This window comes from Chlamydomonas reinhardtii, chromosome 2, assembly GCF_000002595.2.
Source record: "Chlamydomonas reinhardtii strain CC-503 cw92 mt+ chromosome 2, whole genome shotgun sequence".
NCBI lineage: Eukaryota > Viridiplantae > Chlorophyta > Chlorophyceae > Chlamydomonadales > Chlamydomonadaceae > Chlamydomonas > Chlamydomonas reinhardtii.
In genome coordinates, this window is record NC_057005.1 from 3,892,589 (window position 1) to 3,914,339 (window position 21,751).

The 21,751-nt window shown below is 63.0% G+C and overlaps 4 protein-coding genes across 5 annotated transcripts; 1 reads left to right on the forward strand and 3 right to left on the reverse strand.

The window, feature by feature from the left end:
• The first annotated feature begins 25 nt into the window (after positions 1 to 25).
• Positions 26 to 2,258, forward strand: CHLRE_02g096150v5 (uncharacterized protein). The gene is made up of 4 exons (XM_001700006.2): positions 26 to 418; positions 668 to 859; positions 1,211 to 1,360; positions 1,536 to 2,258. The coding sequence occupies exons 1-4, from the start codon at positions 152 to 154 to the stop codon at positions 1,581 to 1,583; spliced, it is 657 nt and encodes a 218-aa protein (XP_001700058.1). The 5' UTR covers positions 26 to 151; the 3' UTR covers positions 1,584 to 2,258.
• Positions 2,259 to 2,506: 248 nt separating this feature from the next.
• CHLRE_02g096200v5 (uncharacterized protein) lies at positions 2,507 to 7,715 on the reverse strand. The gene is made up of 10 exons (XM_001699796.2): positions 7,282 to 7,715; positions 6,943 to 7,027; positions 6,374 to 6,442; positions 5,975 to 6,063; positions 5,530 to 5,612; positions 5,036 to 5,139; positions 4,594 to 4,717; positions 4,139 to 4,198; positions 3,747 to 3,830; positions 2,507 to 3,391 (listed from the first exon to the last, which is right to left on the reverse strand). Exons 1-10 carry the CDS (start codon positions 7,331 to 7,333, stop codon positions 3,266 to 3,268), a joined length of 876 nt encoding a protein of 291 aa, XP_001699848.2. The 5' UTR covers positions 7,334 to 7,715; the 3' UTR covers positions 2,507 to 3,265.
• Positions 7,716 to 9,379: 1,664 nt separating this feature from the next.
• CHLRE_02g096250v5 (uncharacterized protein) lies at positions 9,380 to 14,795 on the reverse strand. Its single transcript, XM_043059635.1, has 13 exons — positions 14,319 to 14,795; positions 13,947 to 14,050; positions 13,624 to 13,738; positions 13,227 to 13,258; positions 12,926 to 12,966; positions 12,692 to 12,771; positions 12,395 to 12,475; positions 11,911 to 12,048; positions 11,608 to 11,698; positions 11,251 to 11,301; positions 10,923 to 11,071; positions 10,418 to 10,561; positions 9,380 to 10,099 (listed from the first exon to the last, which is right to left on the reverse strand). Exons 1-13 carry the CDS (start codon positions 14,445 to 14,447, stop codon positions 9,806 to 9,808), a joined length of 1,449 nt encoding a protein of 482 aa, XP_042927269.1. The 5' UTR covers positions 14,448 to 14,795; the 3' UTR covers positions 9,380 to 9,805.
• Positions 14,796 to 15,109: 314 nt separating this feature from the next.
• Positions 15,110 to 21,695, reverse strand: CHLRE_02g096300v5 (uncharacterized protein). 2 transcript variants are annotated; one of them, XM_043059636.1, is made up of 6 exons: positions 21,443 to 21,695; positions 21,118 to 21,337; positions 20,685 to 20,902; positions 19,019 to 20,444; positions 18,509 to 18,579; positions 15,110 to 18,141 (listed from the first exon to the last, which is right to left on the reverse strand). In XM_043059636.1, the coding sequence occupies exons 1-6, from the start codon at positions 21,550 to 21,552 to the stop codon at positions 18,090 to 18,092; spliced, it is 2,097 nt and encodes a 698-aa protein (XP_042927270.1). In that variant the 5' UTR covers positions 21,553 to 21,695; the 3' UTR covers positions 15,110 to 18,089. The 2 variants fall into 2 exon arrangements, with proteins under 2 accessions (XP_042927270.1, XP_001699846.1); XM_001699794.2 differs by having other exon boundaries at positions 19,019 to 20,447.
• Positions 21,696 to 21,751: the final 56 nt, after the last annotated feature.

The window sequence follows — 21,751 nt, forward strand, 5'->3', positions numbered from 1 at the left end:
GCGCATGCAACTGTGTTGGCATGTAAATTTGGTGCATACGATGACCTGTTTGCATAACGTTACTTGAACCGGTCAGCGAACCCATAACCAGCTTACGGGACCACTTCGTTCTGCCGATCTCTTACGATCTCTTTCCCAACCTCTCGCAACCATGGCCCAGGCTCTGCCCCCGCTGCCTTACGACTATGGCTCGCTGGAGCCGCATGTGGATGCCACCACCATGAACATCCACCACACCAAGCACCACCAGACCTACGTGAACAACCTGAACGCGGCTCTCGACAAGTTCCCCGAGCTCAAGGACCTTGGCCTGGTGGACCTGAACAAGGCCGTGGGCACCGATAAGCTGCCTAAGGATGTCGCCACTGTCATCCGCAACAACGGCGGTGGCCACTACAACCACAGCTTCTTCTGGAAGGCAAGCCATCTTTGCGGGATGACGTTTGCGCGCGAGGACCTTACGCTGCGTCGCTGCCGGTCGCGAGCTCTGCGCTGCGCTCATTTTGTATGTGCAAATGCATGCCGGCTCCGTTCCGGCCGCAACAACAGGGCATCATAGGGTTTATGTGACCCACCTCTCGCGACAACACGTCCTCACCTCCGAATCACCTCCATCCACCCTCTCCGCTCCTCTTCGCTCCTCCCCGCTCCCCCGATACTCTCACAGGTGATGACCAACCCCTCCAACACCAACGGCCCCAACGGCGACGTGAAGGCCGCGATCGAGGCGTCCTTCGGCTCCGTGGACGAGATGAAGGCCAAGTTCAACGCCGCTGCTGCTGGCCGCTTCGGCTCGGGTTGGGCCTGGCTGAGTGTCAAGCCCGACGGCTCCCTGTCGATCGACTCCACCCCCAACCAGGTGAGCTGCTGCAGAACTGTTGCGTAGAGGGCACGTAACTTTTGCAGAATGGGGCGTGTAAGATTGCTGGCGGAACATGGGGCGGAGCGCATCGAGCGCAAGTAGGAGGCAGCCCAGGGGTGTAGTGAGTGCCCCTCGACGCGAGGGTGTGCGGGTCTTGGGTTTTTTTTGGGGGGGCGAGACCGTGTGCAGGCGATAAACTGCTGCAGTTGCTGCAGGCACCCCGAGCGTTGGCCGCCTGCACACGTACACACCAACCACACCACCCAACCCACGTCACCTCCTCCTCTCCCCTCCCCTCTACCACTTCCTTAACTAGTCATGGATGTAACCCCTCCCTCTCCCTCGCAGGACAACCCGCTGATGACCGCGCTGCCGGACGTGGCGGGCGGCATTCCGCTGCTGGGCCTGGACGTGTGGGAGCACGCCTACTACCTTAAGTACCAGAACCGCCGCCCCGAGTACATCGCGGCCTGGTGGAACGTGGTCAACTGGGAGCAGGTGGGGGCGGGCGCGGGCGTGGGAGTGGGCGTGGGGGTGGGAATGGGAGTGGCAGGGCTTTTTGGAGGGGAGGGGAGGGCAGGGGAGGGATTGCTACCAACACCAGGACCTGCCCTCGCAACCCGCCTCTTCATACTCCTTCCTCACAACAACCACCGTTGCTGCTGCACCGCAGGTGGCCGAGAACTACAAGGCCGCCCAGGCCGGCACCGTGCCGCTGTGAATGGCCGCACCGCCAGCAGCCGCGGGGGCAGGGGCAGCAGCAGCAGGAGCGCCGCCGCCTCCGTCTCGGCTGTGAGGAGCGGAGCGGGGCTGCCTACCCTGTACGCTGTGCACCCTGCCGCGGCGCGGCGCAATGGTGGGGCGTGGCTGTCAGTTTTGTTTCCCTCGTTGAAGTGGAGGCGTGGCGTCTGGCACATGAAGAGATAGTGCACATGCACTTGGCAGGTTCGGTTGCAGCTGGCGAGGAACATGAAAGTCGCGGGGCCTTGGCTGCCGTGCCGGTTTCCTTTTTGCACTTGTGTTGTTTCACCTGTTGTGTCACCAGGGATTGCGGTGAAGAGTGTGCATCGTTCAGGGATATGCGGCATCTGCAGGATGGTGCCGTGATGTGGGACGGGCGGTCGGGTCCCTAATCTGGGGGCTCTTCAGGCCTAGAGGAGGTGGTGTGTGTGGGTTTTGATTTGCAGGTGTTGTTGGCTCATGACCGGTGGATCGCAGGGTGGGCGCAGGAGTGCGGTTGCTGTTGGGGTTGTTGGCAAAGGCGCGATGTGGCGGCCTGCAGGCTGGTCGTGAGGGCTTGGTCGTGAGGGCATGAACGTGCGCCTTCCCGCTCATTGGGAGGCGCCCTCAGGATGCGCGTGGTCGCGATCTGCAAGCGCTGTAACACCCCCAACACGCAACACGCCGTCGTTTCGGGCCGTCTTTCGGGATGTTCGTGCGGCATCTCTGTGGAACCGTAATCATTCGAGCCACACAAAACTGCACACACATGGCACACACGTCCACCGTCTGCTGATGGGTGCTGAGAGGACAGCCGGTTGTGCTTGAATGCGGGCGCCGACGGGGTAAGCCGTAAGAATCACTGGGCCGGGCACCGCGCGCCATGGCCACGCCTGTGTGTGCCATGGTGAACCCTGGCCATCTGCCGTTTACGAATTACAAAGGCTTCCGCTTCATACATACATGGTTATTACAAGAGCCCACATGCCACCATCACGGCGCATGGCCATGCCGCATTGCCGCCGCGTCCATCCCCACCCCCAACTCCCCCACATATGAGAGACAGTGCCACCTGGTCCAGTCGTCCTGCGCACGTGCGTTTCCTCTCGTTCTTCCAGCGTTGCCCGGCTGCAGCCGCCAGCAGCGGCCTTCCTAGCGCAAAGCCAGTCAGGCACACCGCACACGCACGCGCGGACACACATACACACACGCGCGTGTGGCACGAACAAAAAGCCGGGCACGACTCGTACACGCGCTCACGCACTAGTGCCTTCTCCAAACGAAATGAATGGCCCCCGTCCAGCTCCCGCACACCAATCCAACCAGGCAACGCACACATACAGGCACATACACACACAGTGCTACATCTCTGCCACAGCCACCTCTTACACCCTGCCGTCCACCCAGGCTGCCAGCACCACACCTGGCACCGCTGCTGCTGCTGCTTTCGGAACCCCACCCATCTCCAACGCGGGCCCTCTAGCCCACTCCATCACAGCACTTGGCCCGTGTCATGCCCTGCGCCCCATCGCCTTATCGCCACGCCCCACAGGCACAACCCGCCGCCCCCCACCACTCGGCCACCGCTGCCCCGCCCCATCTCTCATGGACGGCTCACCAAACGCACACACGCGCATGGCCCTAGTTTGGGCTGGGTATTTACAACCCCACACCCCTCGCCCGTCACTCCACCACCGTGACCACCGCCGCGGCGTAGCTGACGCTGGAGTGGGAGGGTGTCGTACACTTGCTCGACTGGTCGTACTTCGTGAAGGAGATGCGGTGCCGAAGCGAGCTGTGCTGCAGCATCTGCGTGGGCGTGGGCGGTGTGTGTGTTGAGGGCGGTGTGATGGGGTTGGGGGTTGGGGATAGTTGAATTTTTTACAATGCCCGCTCATGTGAAGAAAGGAGTCCGAGGGGGCGGGGGGTTTTAGATACCAGCCCAAACTAAACCAAACCCAATGCAATACGGGGGTACGAGACCAAACCCCAAGTGATTGAACAGGGGGATCAGCACCGGGAGATGAGCGGTTGAGTGACGGGGCGGTGGTTGGGCGGCGGGGCGGTGGTTGGGCGGCGGGGCGGTTGGCTGCAGGCAGCAAGGCCCCTCTTGCCATCACCCCGCCCGCACGAGGCGGCGTGTACGGCACAACCCACAACGCACGTTTAGGAAGACGCCGATGGGGTGTCGGCCGCAGATGGTGTTCTTGTACTGCTCCAGGTAGGAGGCGAACTTGGACGGCTCGGCCTGCAGCCGGCGCGTGTGCAAGAGAGAGAGAGAGTGTGTGTGTGTGCGTGTGTATGTGTGTGTGTGTGTGTGTGTGTGTGTGTGTGTGCGTGTGTGGATGTGTGTGTGTTGCTAGGCGACGGTGGGGGTCGCATAGGGATTGAGTGGACTTTCAAGCACTGGCGGCTTGGCCCGGGGCCCGAAGCGGGTGGCTCTGCGCGTCTGCAGCAACCCTTGTGCTCTAATCAACACACACACACACACACACACACACACACACACACACACACACACACACACACACGGGGTGACCCGCAAGACCCGCTCACCGACTCGATGATCTTCATGCCCGTCTCGTCGAGCCACTTGATGGACTCCCATATTTGGCCCTGCAGGCGTGTGGAGGGGGGGGGCAAAGGGGTAGCCGTTCATGTGGAGAACGCCTGTGATGACATGCAGTGTCAACGGGATGGGCAGGGCGCCGTTTGCAGGCGGCGCTCCAGCAGCACTATCAGCAAACTAGAAACGGTGTGCACTTGCGCCAGACGTGGCGCACGTCCACGTGCACCTCCCACGCACTGCAACAGCCTCACACGCGCCCCACACGCGCGCCCCCTCCCGAACCATCCAACTGCATCCACCCTCTTCGCAACCCCCTCCCCAACCCTCCTCCCAACCTCCTCCCAACCCCAACCCCCATCCCGCCCAACTCCAACCCCCACCCCGCCCAACTCCATCCCCCAACCCCCATCCCCCATCTCCCCACCCCACCGCCCCACCCCACCTGGCTTTTGTCGTAGAAGGTGTAGCTGAAGCGGCTGCCCCAGTGGCAGAAGTCGCTCGACACCACAAACAGGTTTGCGGGGTCATCCAGATAGGGGCCCAGCAGCGACCCATAGGCGGCCTCGCTGCGGGGGAGGGGGGGCGGGGGCGGGCAGTGGAGTGGAGATGGTGGGATGGTGGCGATGGTGGGGAGTGGGGAGCGTTGGGTGGTTGGTTTTGCACAGTTCCGTTCAGTATTCATCAGAGGCACGGGGGAAGGTTTGCGTAGAGTCACAGAAACGTGCCATGGAAAACCAGAAATGGGGGGCGCTTGAGGAAGACATGCACAGGCACACATGCACACACACACACACACACACACACACACACACACACACACACACACACACACACACACACACACACACACACACACATCCACACACGCTCACGCGCCCACTCACGCGTCCGTGGTGAGCGCCCCGACCATGATGGGCACCAGTTTAAAGTCCCGGCCGCGCATGGTGTGTACGATGTACGGCGTGTGCAACTCCAGGCTGTGCTCGTCCTGCACGTGGCGGGGTTTGGGGGCCTTGGGGTTTGGGGTTTGGGGGGTTTGGGGGTTGGGCGTGGGGGTTGGGGTGGCAGCGCGTGGGGTTGCACGCTGCATGCACTGCGGTCGGCACGGTGGAAGTGCATGTGGGGTGCCGGTGGGGATTCAACCAGGAGGACGCAGCCCGGAAGTGGTTCGGGCCGACGCCAGCCGCTGCCCTTTGTGGTGCCAACCCCTGCCCACACCTTCACACACCACCTACAGACTAGCCTATCCCTCTTTTCAGCACATGCCCTCTTCTCTTGCCGCTCTTCTCTTGCCGCTTGAACACATGCTTTGTCCCTTCGTAACACACGAGTTACACACACGCGCCCCCCCTCCCCCTCCCCCGCGCCCGCGCCCCACCTCGTCCACGTCCTGGGACATGCTGTCGAACTTGCCGCTGTCCCTGAGCTGCGCATACACCTCCTGGTCAATCTCCATGGAGCCTGTGGGGGGGGGCGGTGGTGGTGGTGGTAGGGGTGGCGGTGGTGAGCGGTGGTGGTGGTGGTGGTAGGGGTGGCGGTGGTGAGCGGTGGTGGTGGTGGTGGTGGTAATGGTGATTGTAATGGTGATAGTGGTGGATGGTAAGGGGAGGTCGTGATGGTGATGAACGTAGGGATGGCACTCGCGGTGGTTTGTGGTGGTTTCGAGGAATGCACAGGCGTTGGTTGCGGCCGTGGCGTCGCCCGCCCGCCCGACATACGACAGCAACACACCCACATCGGCAGGCTCAGCTGCAAACGTCCCTACCCTCCTCCCTCTCTCCCTCCCTAACTCTCCCCCCGCGCCCCTCCGCCCCTCCCCTCACCCAGCGGCGTCTCGTAGTGCGTCTGGCTGGACAGCAGGCACTTGCGGCTGAACACGTGGTGGGAGGGCCCCAGCAGGAACACGCGTTTGCTGAGGTGCGGGGCGCCAGTGAGCGGGATGGGGGGCGGCAGGCGGCGAAGGAGCGGACAAGGAGCGCGAGGACAAGGAGATAGAAGCAGTGCGAGGAGGAGAGGAGGAAGGGGCGTGAGGTGGGGGGAGAGGGCAAATTGAACAGAAGGGTTCGCGGATGCGGTGTTCATGCGCCGGCGTGCATGTCAGTTACGCCCTGCCCCGCCCCCATACGGCCCGGACTGCCGAATCCCTTCCCACTCCCAGTGGGGTTGTAAATACCAGCCCATACTAAACAACCTGGGGTGTACACACGCCAGGGCACACTCACAAGTTGGCTGGGTTGATGTGCGCGTAGGCGTGTGCCATCACGTGTCCGCAGTAGGAGTAGCCGGCGTGGCTGCAGCGGCGCACACACACGTGTGTCGTTGGGCCAACTTTCGTTTCCATTTTTAACCCCCGCACACACAGCGGCACACACACACACACACACACACACACACACACACACACGCACGCACGCACGCACGCACGCACGCACGCACGCACGCACGCACGCACGCACACACACACACACACACACACACACACACACACACACACACACACACACACACACAGCGGCACAGCGAGTGGCAAAGATGGACGGCGGGGCGGCGTACGGCAATAAAACACACCAGGCCGCAGCGCCCACAACGCCCACAACGCCATGACCCCCCCACCCCATGACCCTCTTCCACCAGGCTGCGAGAGCAAGCAGACCTCCCCTTCAGAAGAAGCACCCCTGGCTGCGCCGGCCCCGGGGGCTCGAAGAAAAGCGGCGAAAGCCAGGGGACAGGGGAAAAGCCCGAGAGGAATGCGTTCGGAGGTTTGACGAAAGCGAAGAAGACCAAAACTCACGGTCCGATGATGGCGCGCGCCGGCAGCCCGGGCAGCGGCGTCACAGCAGCCTTCCACTTGTTGATTTCCGCGTCCAGTGCATCGCCTGTGAAAATGAATGAGTTTGAGTGGCTTGGCTTCAACAGGTGCAAGCGTGTCTAGCAGTGCGGGAGTTGACAGTAGGCAGTGAGCTTGAGCGGTGCCACGAGCACAGGCATTATGCAGGGATAGCTGCAATGGCTGCGTCAGAGCCGCTGCGCCGGGGGAAAGCTAGGAAGCGAGAGCGGGTAGAGGTTCCGACTTCCGAGGAGGGGCCGGAGCTGACTGCGAGGGGCCGGGCTCGGGGAGGGCTCGATTTACCTTCCCCGGTGTACCACGAGTGCGCATGCGACGGTCGCCTGATTTTAGGCATATCGCCAGCCCGGAAGAAGCCAAAGCACTGCAGCGCGGCCAGCGGCGTGGGCTTTCCGGCAGCAAAGCCGATGAAGTGCCGCTGGCGTTCGGGTCAAGCGCTCAACTATGCGTCCCAGCGCGAGTGCAATCACAAATAAAATCTATGAATGCATCAGTGTTAAATTATGAGCGCGCTTGCGTGCCTTCGCTTTCGGATTAGGGTTCGCAGGTTCAGCGGAATCCAGGAGGACGTCGGGATTCAATGACTGAGCAAAGTTATATGGTTACAAATACAGAATCCGACGTTTTCCTTTCCCTTCACGACTCGTTAGGCGCTCTGACGTGGCTTCCAACCGTGGGGGCTGTCAGCAGCCTGCACTTGCCCGCTGCTGGCCATTCCGAGTGGAATTGAGTGTAAGCACGTCCGCAAGCAGAGGTCAATGCAAATGTGCCTCACGCCCTTTTCTGGCGGCACATGGAAGCGAGCCATAGGCCTGGGTGGCCCGCACTTCGCGTGGTGGGGAGCAAATGGTCGTGTCATGCACATGCGTCGGGAGCCCCACGCACAGCAACGGTCGAGTGCTGGGCACCAACAATTACTTCATTCATAATCGGCCCTGTCGCGCGAAGCCACATTGTCAGCCCCATTCAACCTCATCTAAACATTCCTGGATATAGCAGTTTGCAAGTTAATTGACATGGTCAGGTCGTTGCGACATGGGGAGATCAAGGGGGAGATGTGAATTGCGACATACGACATTGCGACATAATGCACATACCGCCCAAACGCATCCAAACCCGCCAAACATATTGTGGATGCATTCAATATGCCTCTGGTAAGCGTGGAACGCCGTGGCACACAACAAAACGTGTCACGGTTGCCACGGTGGTGGTGGCGTGGCATAGGGTGCCGCCAGTGGGAGGAGCTTGTGGCTATGCTAGCGCAATGCACCGCCGCAAAGCTGGGAGATGTTACTTGAAAGGTCCAGGACGCGTAGCTATGCAAATGTGGGCGAGTCTTAGTATGTCGGTATGTCATATGTTGCTATGTCACATGTCGTATGTCGCAACCTGGCCATGTCAAACAATTTGCACACAGCCATAACACTGAAGCATGCCGCAGATGCTCGTAAGTATACAATATACACATCCCCGCGCAGGCGGCTTACAAACGCATCCACCATGATCTTTCTAGTTAAGATACCCACGCGTGCATTGCTGGATATTCTGCCATCCCACCCCTCGCCATCCCTCGCACGGCTGGCAAGGCCAAGACAACGGGAGGAATTTATCCTGCACTTCCTAGCCACCACAGCATTCACGCACTTGCATCACACGGCACCAACGCATGCGCAGGTCGCAGGTCGCAAGTCATTTTACAGCTTTACTGGTTCTGGCGTTTATCTGGGGCCTTCGGCGGTTTCGGATACATCGTCGGCACACGGGGACTCGCCAACCCAGCCGCCCTCGCCCCCGGCGCGCTTCACCTGCCTACCACTCAGCTGCCAGCACGGTTCCCCCACCCGGCCGGCCCCGCTGCACCGTGCGTGGGCCGGTTCCTGGACGGGTGTGGGGAACCGCACCGCGGTCCGCGCCCGTCCATCCACGTTGTACGAGACGAGCCGCTTTTCCGTTGCTCAGCCAGTCCCAGCCATGGACGCATGGACCCATGCAGCGGCGCCACTACTCACCATGCCTGACCGGCGCCAGTGCATACTTCCAGTACCATCTCACCCATTTACTGCAGCCAGTCAGCCTTCGTGTCAGCCCGGCCGCAGCTAGGCAGCCACCCTAGTTTGTTTTCCGCGGCCATCCTCCACTTGACAACCGCCTTGCCGCACCCTTCTTTCTGCCGTTCTCTTTCCTCCTGTTCTCGCATGTCCTCCTGGCTCACCGCGGATGCCTGGCTGCGTTCCAGGTGGGTTTATTTTGTGGGTTTCGCGTTGTCGCGAATGGCAGCCTAGTCGCGCGCGAGCTGGTACACGTCAGCCCTGCCCGGACCGGCAGTCTGCTTCACGCCAGTGTAACCATTTGGTGCGCCTGCTGTGGAGCCGCGTGGGGCTGTCTCATCTCGAAAGGTAACAAGCAACCGCAATTGCTGCTAACTTCTTTCTTGCTGCTTGCTAGCCTGGAGCACTCGATGGCGTCTAGCATTTGCATTCACACTAGCTTTCATTTCTCTGAACCATGCCTGCGAAATACCTGCTCGCAAGCTCTGAAGGACCATGCCCGTTGACGCTACGTACAATCCGCCCCTATCAGTTAACACCACAGTCCTGCACACACGAATACCTTCGATACTCTTACTCTTAATATACACATGCCCGCGCGGGCGGTTGAACACGTATCCGCCAGAGCCCTTAGATATAAACGCGCGCATTGCCGCCCACGATTGCCGCCACACCTCTCGACATGGCGGACGCGCCCATCTCGCACAACAGCGCACGCGCAGCAGCAACACACACCCCAAGCAGTCCAATCCACTACCCGCCTACGCCGCGGGAGCCTTTTGCTGCTCCGCCACTTGCTCCGCCTTCTGCTGCACCTGCTGCTGCGGCTGCTGCGGCTGCTGCGGCTGCGGCTGCTGCTCCGCCACCTCCACCCTCGGTGCGGGTTGCCAGCCCGGCAGCGGCCGGCTCTTGCCGCTGTGGAGCCCAGGGCCCAGCGGTGTGAAGGAGGCGTTCTTGATTGCGGCCAGGCGGTTGGGCGGCTCGAAGGCGCCGGGAGGCCGCACCCACACGTCGCGCACTCGCGGCAGCCGGGCAGCGGCGTAGTCCTCAAGCGCCTGCGGGAGCACGGTGGGTGCGTGTGTGATTACTGTCGACATCGCGGCAACGCGCGCTTAAAGGCAACAATGATGCCATGATGAAAACGCGGCACCTGCCACGAAAATCCCATCATGCGCACTATATAAAAAGACACAACCCATATTTCCATACACAAACATTCTGTCAGTGTCAGAGCGCCCTCGCCAGCGACCACGTCGTCATCGCCCACCTTTTTGCTGGGCCCGCTCTCCTGCACGCAGTCGCCCAGCACCGCACCCCTCCTGCATCGTCCACCCCCATTACCCCTCACTCCCTCGAGCCAGCGGCACTCGCACCTGGCTTGTGGCGCCCAGCCGCTGCACGCAGTCGCCCAGCACCGCGACGTCCTCCAGCGCCATGTTGAGTCCCTGGCCGTCCGGCGGCGCGGTGTGCGCGGCGTCGCCCACCAGCACCACATTGCCGCGCACCCAGTCGGAGGCCTGCTGGGCAGACGGCGTGGAGGAGGGGTTATGTGTCCGAGCCCAACGAAAAGTCCCAGTATCATCAAGGGGTCCGTGTAACGGGTGCAAGGAGGAGGCGCGGTTTAGGAACCAGAGCCACTGTGCACCAGCACCCTGCACGCCCTCCACACACCCCTTACGCCCCCCACTACCCCCACATCCTACACGCGCGCACACACACACACACACACACACACACACACACACACACACACACACACACACACACACACAAAAGCATTGCATGTCACACAGTCTGTGTTTCCCCTATCTCGTGTTTGCTAACACGCATACACACACACACGCACACACACGCACACACACGCGCGCGCCCCCTCACCCCCTGCAGTGCCGTCAGGTCGTGCAGGTAGGCGCCGTGCTCGGTGATGACGGCCGGGTCGGTGCGCTGGAGCAGGTCCACGATGGCGGGCGGGTAATCGCCAAACACGGCCAGGCAGCGGCTCTTGGCGGGAGAGGAGGCACCGGCGCCTGAGGGTGGGCGCAGGTGCAGGGAGCGGGGCCATTAGGCGTGACTGGGACGAGGAAGCGATGTGCCCTACGTGCCCCAGGTGTCGCCGCACAGCATTCCGCTCATGTCCACACACACAGCAATCGCCGCACGCAAGCCCCGCCGCTCTCGCCCGGCCCTGCCCGGCGGCCTGACCCACCGGCCTGCTGAATGCCCATGTCATCGTTCTTGGCGGGGCTCCAGCTCAGACCTGCGTGTGTGTGTATGTATGTGGTATAAAACGGAATGAATATGTGTGGCACAAGAGAGCACAGGGAGAGAAGCCTGACACCGTGCATGCGATGGCGTGTGTGCGCTCGCGGGTGGTTGGTGGGTGGCGGGTGAGAGCGTAGTGGTGGTGTAGGTGGCAGCGAGGTTGAGGCGCGCGGGTGGAGCGGCCGCCGCGGCACGTGGTAAGGAGACCCAAAGCGCAACATGGCAGCCTTACATAACACACACACACACACACACACACACACAGGTGCACGCACAAATGCGAACACACACAAGCACGCACCGGCCTTCTCCAGGAACGATGTGCCCGCGATGCAGGTCCACACGAAGCGGTTGTGGCCCACCGTGTACACCGTGGCGAAGCGCGAGGGCGGCTGCGGGCACATGGGGGCAGCGCACACGCCCCGATTACACGCCTACACGCACATCGTTGCAAGGACACCCGTGCCCCATGCCATGGCGGACGCCCGTGCCTGATGCCTGGTGCCTGATCCCCGAGCTTTTAGCCCGCCTCCTCGGCAGGAGATGCAGCACACACAGCACACACAGCGCTAGCACCCCCGCCCACGGAGCCCGCCGCACGCACAATGCCCTGCCCCATCCACATGACGGGGTCCCCGCCGCTGCGCCGCAGCAGCTCCGGCACCTCGTCGTCGTCGTCGTACTGCACCAGCGCGCGCCAGATTAGGCGGTTGGTGAAGACGGGCATGCCGCCGCCCCACACCTGAGCGGGCAGAGGGGAAGGGGACGGGAGGGGTTGTACATACCAGCCCAATCTAAACTAAGCCAACGGGGAGGGTGGGCACGTGACGGCGTGTGACAGCGGGTTGGGGAGCAGAGAGGACGGTGCAAATGTGAAGAATGGGATGTAGGGCTGTGGAGCTGAAGGAATGAGCACGAGGATTGGGGGCGCGTGTATGGGCAGGTAGAGCGACGGACACGAGTATGTGGCGACCAAGCACCCGTGCGGTTGCCCGACTCCAGCACTTCACGCTACTGCCATTGGTGCTACTACTGACGCCGCTACTGCCACCACTGCCGCCGCTGCTGCCCCTGCTACTGCCGCTCACCAGCCTCTTGGTGCGGCTGTAGAAGCCGTCAGCCGCCACCACCAGCCCCGCCGTCACGGTACGCGTGTCGCCTTGGGCGTCCTGCCCGTGCCATGCCGTGTGTGTTTGTTGGTGTGTGGGCGGTGGGGGGGGGGGTGGAGTCACCGGTGCGCGCAAGACAGGGCATGTTGTGGTCAGGTTAGGTGGGGGGGGGCGCGTCCCAGAGGCGCGGCAAGAGCGCGAGGTGCTGGGGCGACACTGGCACAACATCCCCCGGTTTGGTTTGGAACATACACACGCACACACATACACACACACCTGCATCTGCAGCACCGCGGGCTGGCTGCCGGGCTCCCCGGGGGTTACAGCCGTGATGCGGCTGTTGAACGACACGATGCCTGTGTGCCGTACACGCGCACACGTCAAGCCATACGCCAGTCACATGAACATGAGGTTTGCGCGGATGTGAGCTGGGCCCTTGTGCATTCGCTTTCCTGCTAACTCACCCAATCTGTTTCTCGCCCTACCCACGGCTCGCAGCAATAATCTCACCCTCAGGCAGTGATTCGAACAGAGCCTGGCGGATGTCGCCCCTGCGATGGCGGTCCGTGCGAAGCAGGTGCGGTCTTGTGATGACACGCTACATACTACGCTAATTTTACGGGGCAGTGCAACTCCAAAGACGGCGCATGGGGCCCCACGTGATGCTCCGTCCGAGGGCCCACATCCACACGGGAAGTGCGCCACGGCGCCGTGGCTGCGCCTGGCCCGGATACTGGACATGACCTACGGTCGTCCCCACAGGTCCACACACACGTACACACACATACGCCCCTACCCAGCACCCACCCACCAGTACACCATCACGCGTGTGTGTCCGTGCACCTGGTGCGGCGGGGGGGGGCGGGGTAGGGCCGCATCAGGTTTGGTGCCAAGCGGGGACTGTTAGGAATGGGTTGGCACTGCAGGGCGGACACGCGCATAGCGGCGCACCCCCTGCACCCGTGGCCATAGCATCTCCCGGCCTCCCTGCACAACCCAACCCCATTCCGTATGGTGGTTGAAGGCTAACCCGCCCCACCCCTCCCCACCCCGCCCGCTACACTGCCCAAGCCCGCCCGACGACATACGGTGATGTACAACGACGCGCTTTTGCAGCTGCAGTTCTCCTTGCCGCGCGACTGTTTCCTTACGGGATTGGTTCAACGTTAACCCCACCCCGCCCCGCCCCAGCCACCACGTGTCCTCACCCGCTCGCTCTCGGCATGGTTCCAGTCCATGCTCTGTGTGTACGGCAGCTTCATGGGGCTGCCGGCCTCGTCGTACACGCCCGCGGAGCCGAACAGAAAACCCTGGGAGCGCAGCCTGGTCGGGTTTTCGGGTTTCGGGGTTGGGGGCATGGGGCATGGTGTAGGAGTTAAGTGGGGCAGGGGCCCTGGCCGCGTGCGGGGCGGGGGATAGCAGTCGAACCTAACAGGATACGCCATGGCCGCGCATTCCTGACAGGGTGCGTGTGGGGTTGCGCTCCCGTGAGTCCCGCCGTTCCGCTTGTTACGAGTTTGTAAAATCGTACCTGTCTGCCAGGTCGTCGTCCACGGCGTGCAGCGCCCGCCAGCCGTTCAGCTCCAGAAGCACACCCGCGCCCTGGGGCCAGTAGCCGCGAGCCGTCTCGTACACCTGGGCATGTGTTGGGGTGTTGTGCAGTCGGAGCGAGGGAGCAGCAGCAGCGTGTGGAGGATGAGCTCGTGCGGGTGCCGCTGTCGCTTGTGCGGGTTGTGGCAGAGCGGGGGGGTTGACACGGTGCTGCCGCAGCGCAGCGCGCCAGTGTGGTTAGCAATGAGGGTGGTGGTGAGGGTGGTGTGTATTGCAGGAAGATGTGGTCTGGGAGTGGTGCGGCCAGGTGAGCAGAAGCGCGGACGTCCGCAGGAGGCTGCCTGACGCGTACCTGAACGCTAGCTCCGGGTGCGGCCTTGAGTAGCGCCTTGGCTGTTAGCAGCCCTGCTGGACCCCCGCCTACAATAGCGTAGTCGACGTGGCTCGTTGAGCGGCTGGAGCCATCTAAAGTCGACGCCATGGCCAGCACTCGCGTCGGTTCGCGCTGGCACCGGAGACGCGCGGCGACGCCTACGGCGAGTAAGCGAACACTGTCACGAGTTGCTACGGAGCTGGGTTGCTGAGCGCGAGAGGCTTGCCGCGGCTGAGCGAAACGCATGGCAAATTGCCACACAAACGTCGAGGGTCACGCAGGCTACTGGCAGGCGAGGGCTTGTTGCTCTTGTTTCTTTAGTATCGAAGCGGTAGTTTACTTTTGCCGGCCAGGAAGCTCAAGTTGGCGCGGCCGCGCCAAGACGCTCGTGACGCAGTGCTGCCTCGGTCTTCGGCGCCACTTGCTGGCTCGCAGTTGGCCGCGCAGTGCTATGTGTCTTATGTTAAGTGTTATGCACCAGTCGGCATTCGGGAGGGGTTCTGAGGATTTCCCGCCTAACCTGCTATTGCGCCCAACCGCCGGCCTCCAGCCGTCTCCCCCTCCCCCGCGCCCTCTTTTTCGCGGGCAGTGGATTGCCGCGCCCCAGGTCGTGCTCGCTATCCCTGAGTATCCCATACAAATGCTAAGCAGCCTACGTTTCGTGTTCGCAATAGTTGCCGCGCATAGCTTGTCCGAATGTCCGCATGCTGCGCGTCCGGGCCCCTTAGGATGCAGCCTAACCCTGCTACGCCCTGCTCGGGCACGCTGCGTTGGGAACTTCATTCACATCAACGCCGCGGAAACCCGGAATATGGTACCCCTCTGCAGGCTCTGCAGCCTCAGCTGCCCCTGCCCCCCATCTTACTACTCAGCAGTGGTGGAGCGAAAGCGACAAAGGCATAACTCATAGGTTAAATTATTGCTGCTCGCCACTCCTAACCCCCCGCACTGCCGCTGTCGGCCGCCGTCCCCACGCTCCTTGCTCGCTCTCCTCTCTTGGGGTCCTGTCCCGTGCCGCCGCCGCCAACGTACAGCTTCCCCCCATCAATTTGCATGCATACGGTATGTCCTCGGACCTCACCCTAATTCCTTCTTGGGACCACTCCTGATGATGCCACACACATCTTTACCCACCGACCGCGACAGGCGTGTGTGTGTATATGACTCGGCGCTTCAGCACCGCGCGCCGATGTGCCACGCTTTGCCTCTAGCAGCCGCTCATGAGCTTGGGCCGGAGCCCCATCCCAACAACACCATCATCGCGCGTCCGCCAACCTTGATGATAACTTGTCTCTTGGAGGTATGGTCAGCACGTCGTGTCGCACATCCACAGATCGCACCCCTCCCTCCCGATCCAGCAGTGCCGTTATCCATCGAGCGCAAAAACACAGGGTCAGTGGGGGCGGCCACGGAGGCGCACTCAAGGAGCAGTAGACCTGTGAACTCCGAACTGCCCACCGGCGTGCGGCGGGTCCCGTCAAACAACAACCACACCTGTTCACTCAGGTGGGCGGCGCCACCCCTCAATCCATCCTCATGCACCGACCTGACCTGACGCGCACACACCAACACGCCCACGCGCCGCCGCACACCCAAAAACTGCCCAGTCGCCCTGCAATCCGCACCGCCGCCTTGCCTGCGCACACCCTTCCCTGTCCCTACATTACGTGCGTGCTGTGCTCCGGGTAAACGGCCCAACCATGCCGTCTTGCAGGCAACGGCGTGGCAAAACCCCGCCGGCTCGTGATTGCGGTGCGCGCTTGGCATACGCACACCGCACCACCCCGCACACGCACATACACACTACCCATTGCTCTCTGACGAGGGGCACCCACCAAACACGAGTGCGCCCTATAACCCTATCATGTATATTGTGGGTGCTGCCCATTCCGCGCGGCCTCCTGAAAGGGCCCCGACACAAGGAACGCAAGGTCGGGGACCCCAAACACGGAGCGCAACGGACGGCAAGGCGCGTCGCGTTTTGTTGTCTGTGCGAGTATCAAGCGCGCCTGCGCCGTGCACCCACGGGCATGCCTGCGGCCACCGCCGAAAGGCCGATTGCAGGCAACACAACTTCGTGGGTGCGGCGGACGCAGCACCGGTGCAAGGATTGGGTTTGTGGTCTTGAATCAGCCGCGCCTCGGCTCAGGTCCGGGAGGGGGGTGCGGCGAGAGGGAGGGGCGAACCTCCGCCGCCGCCCCGCCACCACCCGGCCAGGCACACACCACCACGGCGGCGACGGCGTCACAGGGCCTGCTGCGCATACGCCGCAGCGCCGGCCATACCTCCACACACACACACATACCGCGCGAGCGTGCAACTTCTGTGCAGTAACCTTCACAACCGTGCGCCGCAGCCGTGATGATCCGCACGGCGTGTCAGCATGTGCGGGCCACACACACGGTCGTCACCACCATTCATAGCGCCGTGTATAATACGTATTGTACGTCAGCGAGGCGCTTCCACACAAAATTTTAAGCCGGGCGCGCCGACCGGCGCCCTCGCAGCCGTCGTTGGCAAATAAGATACACTCAACCGCGTTCAATGCGTAGCAACTAGAGGGCAATGGAACCCGCCTTGAAAGCAGCAGGAGGTGCGGTGCGCGTGGGCCGTCAGCAGCAGCCGGCAATTCAGTGTCCCCCACGGCGCAGCCCCTGGTGTCATACCTCGCGCACTTCTCAGGTCCGCAGTCACCCCACTACAAGTGTCACATGTCCCCTTCAAGCAGCGCTGTGTAAACCCCGGGCCCGCCACGGACACACGAATAGATAGATTGCCAACAATGCATACTTGACACAGCGGCCATGCACTGCACTGCACGCACACAAACCTCGTAGTTATGTAAGGGGGCGGCGCCAGCACTGCGCGGCCTAACGGCGGTACCCACTGCCCAGCGGTACCCCGCGGTCCTGCCCCGCACACACACAGACAGACACGCACACACACGAACACATACACACCACCAGTGCCACGGCTGCACGCAATACACATGCACACACACACACACACACACACACACACACACACACATGGCACGGCCGCGGAAACGGCGTGCCGTACGGGAGTGCTGCCACTCCAACCCAACCCAGCCGCCCTCGCCGCTGGCCGTCCTCACTTTGGGCTGTGCGGCACCGCTGCAGTGCCGCCCGGACAACGTTACCAGGCCCATGCACTCCACACAGGGAGTGGCAGCAAAGGCTTACGGCATGGCCTGAGCCCCCCGCCCTCTTTGCAGCAGTGACACAGCTCTACCAAGCACCAGGTGCACCACCGTCCGCAAACTGCGCGAAATTGTGTACACAAGCACCATGAGCATCCAAACAGCCCCGCCGCCGCTTTGCCCCGCACTCAATGAGCACAGACCACGCCGACGCATGGCGCCAGCTGCTGTTGGCGCCAGCTGCTCAGAGCGCCCCGCCGGCTGAAGGTGAGTGCGGCAGCTTACGACGAAGTCAAGGGCGGACTGCTCCCGACGCGGGCACTTGCAATTCATAGTTCTAACCCCCCACCCCATCCGCCCCAAAACCGCACATCATACGCGACACGCACTTGCACAACATTTGTTGGATTGTTGATGTTGTTGTTGCTGCTGCTCTTATTACCGTTGATGCGCAATACTGACGACTTTTGAGGAACTGGGTTCCAGCGGCAGGCGGCGCCGCGAGGGTGGCACAAGGACACACACACACACACACACACACACACCAGACACACACGGTCGTGGCACGCAGCCAGGGCTCGTCTCGCCGCCTAATCGCAGGACTGCAGCAGTCGGAACGTCTCCGCATCCAACAAGTGGTCCCTGCATGGCGCCGAGTTTAAGCACAACACAGACATCGATCAGTGATGGCAAACCCTGGCCGTCAAGTACAGCTGCGACGGTGCCACGCACAGGGACGGCACGGTTGGTGAGGCGGCGGCGCAGCGGCGCGCATGAGTGCTCGCTCGCTTGCACAATACTGCATAGCGCTCCCCCCCGTGGCATAAACCACACGGTACCCAAACACAGCGCGACAGCCGAGCCCGCTCCTGGCAAGCCGAAGCTCACGCGGCCCACCCACCCACACCCTACCCACGCCCTGCACGGCTGCAGCCCCCGGCGGCTGCAGCAGCAGCAACGGCAGTTTCCTTCTGTCCCCACGGCCGGTCCCCACAAGATTCGCGCGCACCTGTGATGCTCCTCGCCCGCATGCCCCGCGCCGCCATTCATGAGCGACTTGCCGCCAGGAGCCGGGAGCACCTGAAAAGCAAAGCAACGCAAACGGGCGCGCGCATTAAGTTCCAAATGGAACAGGTGGAGCGATGTCGCGTGCACGCGCCACATCCCAAACCCATCCCAGGCCCGGTCGACTGCGGCGAAGCGTGCACCGCGCCTTCTCACCAGCTCCGGCACCCAAGGCCCGGATCCAATAGTATATCTTGCGCAGGGCCGACCGCACAGGCCGTGCTTCCCTCGCCGTGCCTTGCGCCCGCCGTCCCGTGCCGCCCCCCCCCCCGCACCGCCTCCGCACCGCAATCAGTCAGCTGCCCTCGTAACATTTCCAGTTCAACAGCCCCTCAGGCGAAACCAGGAGGTTGCCCGTTTCGCCAAAACCGCGCGCAGCAGTTTTCTGAACCCCAGACCCCTGGGCGCAACCCCGCGTGCGCAGCTGCCGCGCTCTGCCCTGTTCCACACTCACCGCTAATGACGCATCGTGACCGTGAAGCGTTTTCCCGTTCAGCGGCCGCTGGTCATGCCCGCCCACCGACTGTTGGTGGTGCGGCGGCTGCTGCCCCGCGCCTGGCCCGCCCTCGCCAGCTCCTCCTCCTCCTCCGCCGCCGCCCGCCTCCAACCCTGGCCCCGGCCCGGCGCCGCCTCGCCCCGCCGCCGCGTTCGCTTCCCCAGCCCCAGCTCCCGCTCCTCCTCCTCCTGCTCCCGCTCCTCCTCCGCCCTCGCCTCCTGCTCCTGCTGCTGCTCCTCCTCCTCCTCCTGCTGCCGCCGCGCCGCCTCCTCCCGGCTCGGCGGCGTCGTCGTCCTCGTCCTCCTCATTGCTCCACTTGTGCAGGTGGATGGTGGCCATGGTGGGCAGCTCGTCGGGCACGCCGAACAGCAGCTGCATGAGGTCGCCGTCGTCCGTGTGGTCGTACATTACGTCACCGTCCACCCCCACGTCCAGGTGCCCCAGCCCCACCGCCGACAGGCTGCGGTCCAGCCGCGTGTGCGACTGCGTGCGCGGCAGCTTCTGCCCGAACTGCGAGAAGTTGAACAGCATGCCGTTGCCGCCGGTGGCGGCGGTGTGGAAGTCGGGCGGCAGCGGAGGCGGGGAGGGGATGCGGCCAAAGTCGCGCGTGAACTCCTCCACGTCGTCAAACACGGTGCCCAGGTTGTCCTCATCCGCGACAGGCTTGGCACCGCCGGAAGCGGCAGCGTCCCCTGCCGCGGGCGCCGCGCCACCGTCGGCCGCGCCTGCCGGCGCGCCCGCGCCCTGCCCCGCGCCCGTCCCCGGCGCCGCCTGCGGCGGCAATGCCGCGCCTGGTCGCCCCCCAACATCGGTTTGCAACGCGCTTGGTGCACTCCCCCCGACTGCTGCTGCTGCCGCCGCCGCAGCGGCGGCGGCGGCCACCGTGCCCGGCGGCATGCCGTCGTGCACGCCGGGCACGGCTGGCGGCGCCGCAGGCACGCCGGGCTGCTGCTGCTGCTGTTGCTGCTGTTGTTGTTGTTGCTGCTGCGCGTGCGCGCTGTTCACCGCGTGCATGGCTGCTGCGTGCTGGGCATGCGCCTGCGCCTGTGCCAGGTAGGAGGCGGCGGCGTCGTGCGGCGGCGGCTGCTGGTGGTACACGAGCGTGCCGGGCAACCCGGCCATGCCTGGCGGCATGCCAGCCATGTTGGCGGGGATGGACAGCACCTGGCCCGACTCCGTCGTGACTTGCAACGTCGCGACGCCCGGCTGGCCCGGGTAGCCGGGTATGCTCGCGAACGGCACCTGCTGCGCGTAGACGTGCGGGGCGTGTGTGCCCGCCGCGGCGAAGGCCTGCGCCAGCTCCGGCGGGAACTGCGGCTGCTGGTACCGCTGCGGCTGCAGCTGCGGCACGAAGCCGTTCACCTGGCCCGGCAGCCAGCTCACCCTGCTATGCGACCGAAGGAAACAGCGGCGAAGCGGGGCGTACTTGTGTTAGGTTAGGGAAGTCGGGCGAGGTCGCTGGGGTCGATCAAACCCTGAAAATTACGTTGCAAATGTGACAATTTCTTTTCTCGATTTGTGGCAGTCGGGAGCGGAGTAGAGGACCCAAGTAGGCAAATTTGCGTGCATGGATAAGTCGCGTCTGACTGTGACGCGACTGGCGCCGATGCCCATATCAACTTACTCTCCGTGTCCAACGAAGACGCCCTGGGGCACGGTCGGCGGCCACTCTGGGTGCTCCTGCTTCAGCGGTGCAAGCATCGCGGGCGCGCCAATAGCGTAGCCCGCGTGCGTGAGCGCGAAGTCCTGCCAGGACTTGTGCGGGTCCCCATCCATGTCCGTGCCCCGCACATGCTTGCTGTGCGGGGAGCCCGGCACCGCCTCGTCCGCGTCGTCGGCTCCCTGCTCACGCGATTGTCCGAGAATTGCAGGCGGTTGAGACAGAGGCCCCAAAACAAGCTGGCCACACCAGTTAAACATCCTGATTGCAGAAAGACGCGCCCAAAGCTGCACGCGAGCCGGGCGAAGCAGGGCTCGCGCCAACGACCCCGGCCGGCAAGTGATAGGCTAAGAAGCAAGACGCCCAGAGCCCGAATGCCCCTCGCCCAGCACCCTACCGTTCTATTGCGCTTGCTGGCTGTTTGCCGAGGGGCGCTTTTGCCGCCTGAGCACCCGACGTGGTGCTTGCCCGGCTTAAGCGTTTTTCCGCATTTCGGGCAGTGGGTGAGCTCCGTTCCGTGGCCTCGCTCCTTCCCACTCCCCCGAATGTCCGGAGGAGCTCGATAATGGACCTTTAGGCGCCATAGCTCCGCGAAACTCCGATTGCAGCCGGGGTAACTGCGACCAACACAGCGTGGACCAGCGCACAGCCAAGGTTAGCCCTCTCCTGTCCGCAAAGCCTGCCAAATATTTCTGCCACTGAAAAGTTCTAAACGAACTCACGGGCAATAGAAGCGTTCAGGGTCTCGTTTGTCTCCGCCTGCCGCTGCTGGCCGGGCTGAAGGGGAGACCACGTCCAGCTGCAGCGAGTCCTGCGCGTCTAAGGCTTCCATCCGTCTAGGCCCCGCCCTGACGCGCTAGAAGCGGTGCAAGCTAGTTTGGGCACATAGCGCGAGAATGCAAGGGTTGGCCGCTCAAGAAGCAGTCATTTTGAGGTGCTAATAGTACTTGGTGCTTGAAAGTAATTCTAGTTGTATATTTGAAGCCCTAGGCAGGCGCAGAACAAGAGAGCGGGGTGTGCGCGGGTGTACG